Below are 10,974 nucleotides of genomic sequence, written 5' to 3'. Positions count from 1 at the left end.
AAGTCCAGCCTACGTGTCGACTGGAGCCATCAGCGTATGCTCACGTAACCACCCCGGTGCTCCCTGGCTCACCCTGGACCCGGGCGTTTCCCCTTGGAGATCAAGCAATGGAAAACCCTACCGGCTGACCCGAGCAAGAGACGATATCCTCGGGCTCAATAGACTCCTTCCAGGCCCAGCTGCACCTTTTCGGTCAACGACTTGAAGAAGTACAGAAGGAGGTCCGTGCCTCAAAGGGAAAGCTAGGGGACGAGGCGCTCCGGGGGTCGCCGTTCACGGCTGAAATACAAGACCAACCGATGCCTGTGAACTTTCGACTTCCCTCCCTAGACGCTTACGATGGCACCACCGACCCGATGGACCATGTGTCCGCCTTTCGGGCTCAGATGGCGCTATATGGAACTTCAGACGCTCTGATGTGCAGGGCATTTCCTACGACCCTGAGGGGCCAGCTTGCACGTGGTACAGCAACCTGAAGACTGAGGGAATCGCCTCCTTTGATCAGCTCACCAGGGATTTCGAGATCAACTTCCTAGCTTTGGCCCGACCGAAGCCATCCGTCGCCTTGCTCCTTGGACTAAACCAAAAAGAGGACGAACCCCTCTCCCATTTTTGTAAATCAATTCACCACGGAAATCCGAGGTTTGCCAGATGCTCATCCCTCTTTGTTGATGCAGGCATTCATGGCGGGTCTCTGTCCCTATAGGTTCTTCTGGTCCCTCATGGAACGGCCCCCCACCGCAGTTTCGGAAATGCTTCAGCGAGCCAAGTAGTATGTTGCAACGGAAGCATGGATGTCGAGGAGGCAAGAGGAGCATAAAAGACCCAGGGCGGAGCCACCACGAGGGCAACTACCCAGCCCGCCGAGGCGCAGGATGGACCGGTCTGACCCGTCCGCGTCAAGGTCGCCGCTCCCCACCTTGGAAACATCCCAAACATAGATATTTCTCTAGATAAAGGAGAAGGGGCTACTCCGAACCCCCAACCCAATGAGGAGCCCACGGGAGCTCGCGGACCAGATGCGATATTGTCGTTTCCACTGGCAAAACAGACATGACATGGAGGAGTACCGCGAGTTGAAGCGACAGATCGAGGAGCTGATTCGACGAGGGCACCTCAGCCACTATCTACGGCCGGATAAAGAGCTTGCCCCACGACACGAGGGCCTCATCGAAAGGCAGATCGACGTGATCATGGGCGGCCCGGCGTCTGGGGGAAACAGTATGTTCGGGCGGAAAGCATATGCCTGCGTTGACGCAACCGAAGACCTTGAGCGCGGGCCCGGGCCCGAGGTCATGTTTGTCGCTGAGATAGCCGAGCGACACAAACACGATGACGTGTTGGTAGTGGCCGCCAGGATCGCCAACGCCCAAGTGAAAAGGATCATGGTCGACACGGGAAGCTCGACCGACATCCTTTATCTGGACGCTTTCCAAAAGCTCGGGCTCTTCCGCGATGCCCTGGAGCCTATGAGCTTAGCACTCACCGGGTTCACCGGTGAATCGATTTCACCGTTGGGCATGATCACCTTGCCCTTAACCCTCGGGGAGGTACCGAGGACGAAGACGATGATTGCAATCTTCTTGGTAGTCGACCTTCCTACCGCTTACAACGCGATTCTGGGGCGCCCCACCCTCAATAAGTTCAGAGCGATTATCTCCACCAACCACCAGACCGTGAAGTTCCTGACCCGTGCGGGGGTCGGAGATGTCAGAGGGAGCCCCCGCGAGTCAAGGCAGTGTTATTTGACCACGGTCTCCCTGCACAAGAGGAGGAGGGCTGAACTACCCCTCGAAAACCCCCGAGAAGCAAAAAGGCCATCCCGGCACCCCGAGCCCACGGAGCCTTCGGTGGATTGCCACTATAGGAGGGATGCCCAGATCGAACGGTCAAGATCGGGTCGGAAGTTTGTCCGTGACAATGCGGCACCGTCTCGAGCTTTCCGGGATAAGATGTGCCGAGCAATGTCTTGGTACGGATTCCAGCTCGGCGCATGAGGGTATTCCTCTTGCTGACTTGGCTGCAGCGTGGCGTGGCTTTGATTGTGCCGTGGTTTGGACCCTATCACCACCCCACTTGGATCCAGTGGCAACGAGAAGCAGAGATCATACCCGCTCACGGCCACCACCGGTAGATCCATCTGAGACACAAACGCTTGCATCAACATTGCGTAAGCTGGATCCTTCAACAGGGTAAAAGTGGTGCCGGAATCAATGACCAAGCCGCCGGTCCCATTCGGTTTGAGCGCCAAGGTTGTGGTCGGTATCGGTAAGAGGGTTGCACCAACCGAGATCCCTTGCAAGGAGAGGTAGTACAGGGGAGAATGGCTGTTGATGAACGGCGTGGAAGCAGCTTGTGGGCTAGGATTTGCCGAAGAGCCGAAGATCAGACCGGTGGTTGTGTCATTAGAAGCGAAGCAATAGGAGAACCTTTCTTCACCGAGCAGGGACACCAGTGACACTGGCCCCCTCGCCATTCCCAGGACGCAAGTGGAGTTACAGAAGCTGGGTGAGTTCTCTGATGCGATGGTTTCCTACGAACCTTATTTAGGAGTCAATCTTATGGTTTCCTACAAACCTAATTAGTATTACATCTATGTAGAGTAATCATGCTTTCCTAACCCGACTCATCAAGTTAATATTACATCTTGCTAGCATTATCTCTAACACTCGATTACAATGCTAACATTTTTTATTTTTATTTTATTTTTGACAGAAAAAATCTAATGGCATTATTGCATACACTAAAGATTCATAGGTAATCACCGTTTATTTAGGATACAATGATTCAAACACAGATGATGAGATATAAAAAAGAAATAAATTTTTATATACGAACAAATACTAGCAAGTCATAATACGTAGCAAAATTAAATAGAAATTATAATAAAATATAACACAAAAATTTATATGAAAAATCTCTCCAACACGAAGGGTAAAAATCACAGGTCAAACCAAAGATAATCCACTATAAGAATAATAAATATATAAATCTCAGAATCTTTTACCCAAAACCCAAGCAACAAACTCAAGAGAATAACTAAGATACAAGAATTATGTCACTGTGCACAATATTCAAATTCTCCCTAAGTAATCACAGCAAGAATCTACTGTATATCTGATCTAACCTGAGATGAGAACATTGTTTGGATAATTGAAAATAGTTTCTCTACGTTGTCCTTGTCTTCTTTTCTTTCCTTCTTTTGTTTTTTTGTCATTTTCTCTACTGCAACAATTTTTTGCCTTTTTGCTGGAGTTTTTTCCTAACTATTTTTCAACCACCACACCCTCCCTATTAGATCTAGGGTTAGATTAAAGGGGAGATGGGCTATGAGCTATTAAAGGCTATTATAGGCTGAACTTGTGGGCTATCAACCCATTAACCTCCCTCTTCGGCTCAATAACAACTACTGCATATGTGATGTCTGACCTCGTATATACTATTACATATATTAAACTTCCAACTGTTAAATCATATGTGATTATTGAATAATCTAAGATGATCATCTTGTAACCTTACGAGTCATGTAAGATTAAGATTGATGTGACCTCTTACATACATAATGGCTGCTCAAGATACCATAAACAACTAAAGGAAAACCATTCATGGCCAATCCACTATTTGGAATTTTTGTTCAGTCAAGTCTCAAGCACATCATCCTCTCCTCCCCAAAATTTTTGATAAAAGAAGCTACCTCCAAAATTAAAGAATAACATAAATTTCAAATGATCATTGGGAGTTCATAATAGATAAAAGGGTAGACTAATCAAAATTATAAGGTGAATTTGGTGCAATAATAAGACAAGATTATTTCTTTGTGACATGAGTAACATCATAGTATTGACAGAAGCCTTGTGTTTGACTCTCCTCTCCTCTCAATATCAATCCTTATATATATATATATATATATATATATATATATATAGAGAGAGAGAGAGAGAGAGAGAGAGAGAGAGAGAGTGTGTGTGTGTGTGTGTGTGTGTGTGTTAACTAATTGGAGAATATCCATTAAAGTAGCAAAAAGATTTGGTAGCCAAACTTGGGCTGCTAATTGACTTGGGGCCTAACTCTGTAGCCCCAATAGGCATTTTTCAGCTGTTGGTTGAAGCCCAAACCCATCTATAATAAAATAATAATAAAATTTATGTTGTGAGAGTGCTGATCCAATTTTTGTTGAGTATAGATGTTGAAGAAGGAGAGGTGACATACTGTGAGGCTATGGTAGTCCTAATGGGATTGTAAGTTGTTTTGGCCGAGAGATATCAGAGCATGGATGTGAAATCAGAATTATTATCATGATTCATTAGACTTGTTATTCTGTATATCTAAATTTTCTTGGAGGTTTTTGATGCAGAGAGTATGCTTGTAATCCTTTCATATGTTTTGCTGCTTTGAAAATGAAAATAAAAATAAAAATAAACTGGCCACAAGTTCTTATTGGCTTTAGAACACAACTTAGCTGTAAAGCCTTCTTTGTCCTTCTCTGTCCAGGTTGTGTTCCAAGTGAAATGTCAGTGTTCACCACAGTCCCAAATTCGGTGGGTCTCAGGATTAGGGTTCATGAGTTGATGCAGAAAACAAGATCCACCAGAGGTTCATAGATACTGTGAGGAAGTCTTTGGTGATCTGCTACCACTGCACGCATGCAGACATGACAAGACAACGTCACGACTTTTATGAGATCTTCCTTCTGTGAAGCTGTCACTCTAATCTCCTAGGTCATCGGCTGCTAGCTTCCAACTCCTTGTGCTTCTTCTTCTTCTGGTTTGTTCTGTGATCTACGGTGGATAGGAGGGATGAGAGATGAAGATGCCTGTGGCCCCCAAACACTACGTTGGAGGAAGGTACTCCATGCTCGATGACTGACACGACCAAAATAAGCCAGTCTCATCACCAACACCAACATCAACTACTCAGGTGGATGCATAGTGCTCGACACTGTGAACCCGCACATCCATTAACGGTGGTGGGGGTTGCAGATGGCACTCGTACGTGATGCTGCACGGTCCTTTGAGATTCTCAGGTGGTCCGGATGGGTGGCGCCGATCCACTGCATGCAACGTACGTCGGTTCCAGCACAGTATTATGTTGCGTTGTTGTGTTATAGCAACTTAAACTTAGTAAGCACAATGCAATGTTATACGCAACCATACTTTGTTTCATTGGGATTATAGATGGCAGGATGTCCTCTTTGAGAGTGGAACAAATGACTCGATTAACAATCAAATCATTCCCATCTTAATCATCTTTACTTTCAGATTGGGTATCATGTTATCCAACCCCATCTACCTACTTCATCAAATAAGCTGTACATGTTTATTGGCTACCGATAGAGACTTCTATTCCAGTTTACATCTCGATGATAACTAACACTCCAAAGAGAAAGTGTAATAACGACCCATCTATTAAAGTTGATTGCTTTCTTAGTAGTCATAAAGCTAGCAAAAGGGTGTGTTCCAATTAGAATCAGAAGCTTTTGTAGATAATTTCGATACTTGTGGGGTTAAGAGATCACGCAACTTAAAAGTAATGTAACTCTTTCTCACCGTTCAATTCGAGTAAGTTTGCTTTGTGGTCGTCCCTCCCAAAGTTTGATGTGCACATCATCGGGCAAAAAAGAAGACCTTTTGCTGCTACTTTAAGAGTTATTTCGAATCAATTTTATTGCTTGATACATGCATCTTCTTTCTACCAAAATGCATGTAGAACGTTCGTTCAGTGCTTCAAAGATAATGTAAACTGTTTGAAATGTGCTTAAGGAATACAACGGAGAGAATGATTGAGTCATGAAAGTTATCCATGGAGTAGTTGAATCTTTTGTTTGATTGCAAAGGTTACAAATCATAATCCTTTTCTTTATATATATTCTGATAAAGTATATTTTGGGTCCAAGCCATGTCATAACCAATGTCGCACTATGTCACAGCCAAGTCAGTAAGAGGAACACCCCCACACGTCGAACAAGAATCTGTACCAAGGCATTACTCGGCACGCCTCGTCCCAAAAAGCTTGGGACGACAGTCGCACAAAGATACCATCTCATCCCTTGAGGATCGGTCGCCATGCCAAACCCGCGTACGACTGACCCTCGTACAGTTTCATAAAAGCCTCTGGACTGCATCCAGCCCAGAAGGAGAGGAAAAAACAACACTCAATCCACTACTAACTTGCTCATCGGAGTGGCCACAATCGGTAACTACCCGACGGAGGCCTTTTGTGCAGGAAAGCAATGGCTCCCGAGACGAGATCATCCCAATCGATAGAGCCGCACTTCCTCCCGGAGCGCCAACCATCGACCCGACGAGGAGACATCAATCAATAGTGCAGTGCCAGCCCATAGTATGGAGGGCGTGACCGACCCAGTGGACAACTCAGCCGACCGAAGACTCCTAATATCACCCTGTGGATCAGGTCGTGCTGAGTCACCAGCCACGGCACATCAGTTCACTAACATATTCTATGATGCGATGATATATTTTAAGGTTACAATTATGGTAGTAACATCTTAACCATAGAGAGAGAGAGAGAGAGAGAGAGAGAGAGAGAGTAAACTTTGACGACAATGAACCCACAACCACATACAAGAAAGTGGGTCTTTAGGTTCCAATAACAGCAAGATTTGACTGCTCCTTGATAACACATCATTCCCTGTGGTTCCATAATTGTCTGATGATGCAAATGAAAGTAACCTATCTCAGTGACAACCATCAAATCCTTGCAAGCAGATTCAAGCACATATCTTGCTGCAGCAGATTCCACATTCTTATCGAAGGAACAATTATATATCTGGACGGCACATATCTTCCTGCCACACTTTCAAGCACTCCATCGATGGAAGAAACAAAGGGTTGAAAGTTCCTTGGGTTTCTCACTGGGATGCTTTAGCAACCCAAAGCAATGGCCTCCAAATCGCCACCTTTTGCACACACTCTCTTGCACTTTGTTGAGAGAAAAATACTTGATTTCCCTATCTCACTTTGTTCACTGTATCATAGGGCAATTAATACTTCCATTGATGCTTTACTCATGATAATGTCATCTAGTGAAGCTGATGGAGAAGATACTGATGGATCAAATGCAGAATCTTCGATTGCGATGAGCATTTTAAGGTGTTTGGCGTTCTTTAAATTCCAACCGGAAGAAGATTCAAACTCACATGTTTGAGGTCAATGTCACTGTGATCAGAGCTCTGAAAGAGAAGAGTTTGGAGCTGCACTGCCCAAATTAGTGGCAGCGTCAGCTGATGTCATGTCCCACGAAGATTCTTGCTGTCGATGCTCCTCGCTTGGTAATTTGCTTTCTTTATGGACTTCTTTCTTCTTCCACCAAGATGGTGTTCCTTGGTCTTCTTTAGGGTTTCTAGTACGTACATGGCGATCAACTGGTAACGTCAGTGCCTGTGTGGGCCAAGACTGTGTTCGAAGCCACAAAGGAATTCCTCACTGACAGCAAGATTAGTGCAAAAGTACATTTGACATGATAAATATGGAAAATAAGAAGGTGCCACAATGTTGATTAGGTAGACATCCCTTACTAAGATCCTATGGTTTTGCTCATCCATTGTTCTCTGAATTCTTAAAGTGCAATTGAGAATTCACAAGAAAAAGAGTGACACATTATCCTTTTAGATTATTTCGTTTGTCATAAAAACCATGTTTATTAATAAAATTGATAGTGAATGAACCAATATTAGACTGTAATGAGTCTCGCTTAAGATTAACTTCATAATCACAAAGTTATCATGAGTACAAATTAATAATAGAAAATAATATTTTTTATCACTAAGAGATGCATCAATCATAGCAATTGTAACTACTATATCTTAATGGTTATGGAGTATCATGAGAGGACTATGAGATGAGTTGACATACATTATTTTAAGCTTTGACTAAATTTCATAAAAATATTTTGTGGATGTCATATAAAAAATAGTTTGATAGGAAAGAGAGATAATGATGATCTTTGGAAATCCAAAAAATATATTTAGGATTAACAACCTCAATTTTATCCTCTTTAATTATTTATGAAAGATAATTATTTATCAGAAAAGTTAGACCATGACATGACATTAATGAATAATATTTTATTATAAAATTAAAAAAATAGATAATGACAATCGATGAGGATTGACTGATAGAAGTATCATATACTAAAGCAGGAAGAAAGGAAGCTTTGGGCAACAATGAAACGTCCTTTAGAACTTGTGGCTCTAATATCATAAAATAAATGATGAAGCAATAGTGTTCATTGACATTATATATGATATATATACGTAAAAAAATATTACAAAATAGAAAATTATGAGATTTTGGTGATAATACAAATTAGGAATAAATACAAAAACTCATGAAGGACTAATATATATGACTTGAGAGAGAATCATGATTTCTCAATCCTAATATGATTAAGATAGTCACCACGTTTCCTTCTCCCTAATATGATTTCTTCATCCTAAACGGAACTAATATATATGATTTGTGAAGGCTTTAAGCTATGTTTTCTGCAAGCATGTCATTAGCTCCCCAAAAAGGTTGTCCAAATCCTACGATGGCATCTCCTTTTGATACAGTTCGGCGTTTCATTCTTCCATCACTCTATTTAAGGAGGGAGAAGGCTCATCTCATCCCCATCATCTCTCCCTCCCCTCTCTTCCACATCCTTCGCCTCCATGGATGCGCAGAAACCCTATCTTGCTGCAGTCCTCGTACAGCTGACGTACACTGGCTTCTACGTGATGTCAAAGGCCGCCTTCGTCGAGGGTGTGAGCACGTTCGTCTTCATCTTCTATCGACAAGCAGCTGCTTGTGTGTTATTAGTACCACTCGCTGTTATCTTCGAGAGGTATACGCATCGGTTCCCAAATACACACAGCAAAGTCTTCTGTTGTTTGTGAACTGACTGTTGATTTCAGGGAAAGGTCTCCGCCACTGAAGCTCGTGACGGCTGTGAAGATGTTCTTGCACGCGCTGATCGGGTGTGTACGTTACTGACGTTGGTTTCCGCTGATTTCTGATCTCTCAGAGAGGAGTTTGTGTTGCCTTTTTGTTGGTCTAACTCGGTTTGCGATCGTTTTAGGATTACTTGCAGCTTAAACATGTACAACGTTGGCTTGAAATATACTACAGCATCAGTGACATCGGCAGCTACGAACTCAGTGCCAGTGTTTACCTTCTTTCTGGCCTTACTCCTCCGGTTTGTGGCTCTCGTATTCTCCTGAATTATATGTTTCTATTTTAATGATGAAGCTTAATATATAGATATATATATGCTACAGGATGGAGAGCATCAAAGTAAAGAGCCTCTCAGGAGTAGGTAAAGCAGTGGGAGTAACACTTTGTTTGGCTGGTGTTGCGGCGATTGCCTTCTACAGAGGCCCTCGCATCCACCCTTTGCACCTCTATAGCCACTTCGCCCACAGCGCGGGCCGACGAGACCACGCGCTGGTCAACACTCCGAAGGCCACCTGGATCGAAGGAACCTTCTTCATCATCGGTGCCAACCTCACCTGGTCCTTGTGGCTGGTCTACCAGGTACTGACCGATACCCGAGAACTGCTCGCTGTAGAAGATCGGAAGTGCGCAGTGCCAACCACCTCTTTCTTGACAGGGGATTTTGCTGAAGGAGTACCCCTCCAAGCTTCTGTTAACCACGCTTCAGTGCCTCCTCAGCACGGTTCAGTCGCTTTTTGTGGCCATGGCGTTCGAGCGAGAGAGCTCCAAGTGGAAGTTGCACTGGGACATGGGCCTACTTGCCATTCTCTACTCTGTAATAGCAATTCTCGCCACAGTCATCTCTTCACATGATGATGAAGAAGCTTATTTGCAGTTCTCACCACCGTCTTCTACTCTGTTGTCGTGCTTGATAGGGGTTCATCGTTACGGGAGTTTCTTTCTACTTGCAGAGCTGGTGCGTTGAGAAGAAGGGCCCTGTTTTTGTGGCAATATTCACACCACTGTCTCTTGTTTTCACCATGATATGCTCGACTATTTTCTTAGGGGAGATGATTACTCTAGGAAGGTGGATGATCGAATTCTTCTCTCTCCCAAATTGAGTGTCTAATTTAGCTAATCTAATGTCATGTCAACTCCTGGATTTCAGTATTTTAGGTGGACTTCTAATGGTGGGAGGCCTGTATAGTTTTCTATGGGGAAAGAGCAAGGAGACCATGCCCTGCGTGGTTTCAATTGAAGATGGAAATACCTGATTGCAAGAGAGGGATGCGCAACCACTTTAATGTTACTTTTAGAATGATATACGTGAGGATCTGATCATAAATCTTGTAACAGTGACTCTTTTTATCACTATATATATATATATGTATATATTGTTTAGTACTCATTTTATAGGATTCAAGACAATGTGTCTATTGAATGAATACATAGTAAGTACAAAGAAAGTAACATTGTGATGATGAGCATACCAAGTGCAATAAGAAAACAGGTTTCCAGAACAGAATTGTTATCTGTTGGATTTCAGAGAGAGATGAGTCGAATGATTGGTAGAAAAGGTGGAGGATGAATTCTTCCAATCATATAATACAATTAGAGCAAGCTAATAGCTATAGGTTTTATTAGCAAGCTAATAAAAGCTGTTGGATTTCAGAGATCACTACAGTTCGCAGGTTCAAATGACAGCTTCCCCCCACTTGGATCCAGTGGCAACGAGAAGCAGATATCATACCCGCTCACGGCCACCACCGGTAGACCCATCTGAGACACAAACGCTTGCATCAACATCGCGTAAGCTGGATCCGTCAACAGGGTAAAAGTGGTGCCGGAATCAATGACCAAGCCTCCAGTCCCGTTCGGTTTGAGCGCCAAGGTTGTGGTCGGTAGGTAAGAGGGTTGCACCAACCGAGATCCCTTGTAAGGAGAGGTAGTACAGGGGAGAATGGCTGTTGACGAACGGCGTGGAAGCAACTTGTGTGCTAGGATTTGCCGAAGAGCCGAAGAGCAGACCGGTGGTTGTGTCATC

The 10,974-nt window shown here is 43.8% G+C and overlaps 2 protein-coding genes across 2 annotated transcripts; both read left to right on the top strand.

Annotated features, from left to right (window-relative positions):
- The first annotated feature begins 989 nt into the window (after positions 1–989).
- On the top strand, positions 990–1,997 carry LOC135651404 (uncharacterized). Its single transcript, XM_065171469.1, has one exon. The coding sequence runs from the start codon at positions 990–992 to the stop codon at positions 1,995–1,997; it is 1,008 nt and encodes a 335-aa protein (XP_065027541.1).
- A 6,653-nt stretch (positions 1,998–8,650) lies between these two features.
- LOC135650992 (WAT1-related protein At5g64700-like) lies at positions 8,651–10,325 on the top strand. Its single transcript, XM_065170764.1, has 7 exons — positions 8,651–8,841; positions 8,912–8,974; positions 9,076–9,192; positions 9,275–9,530; positions 9,607–9,765; positions 9,866–10,017; positions 10,099–10,325. The coding sequence occupies exons 1-7, from the start codon at positions 8,669–8,671 to the stop codon at positions 10,202–10,204; spliced, it is 1,026 nt and encodes a 341-aa protein (XP_065026836.1). The 5' UTR covers positions 8,651–8,668; the 3' UTR covers positions 10,205–10,325.
- The last annotated feature ends 649 nt before the right edge of the window (positions 10,326–10,974 follow it).

The sequence above is a fragment of the Musa acuminata genome, chromosome BXJ3-10 (genome assembly GCF_036884655.1).
Source record: "Musa acuminata AAA Group cultivar baxijiao chromosome BXJ3-10, Cavendish_Baxijiao_AAA, whole genome shotgun sequence".
Classification (NCBI taxonomy): domain Eukaryota; kingdom Viridiplantae; phylum Streptophyta; class Magnoliopsida; order Zingiberales; family Musaceae; genus Musa; species Musa acuminata.
This window is presented reverse-complemented; position numbering and strand designations above follow the sequence as displayed.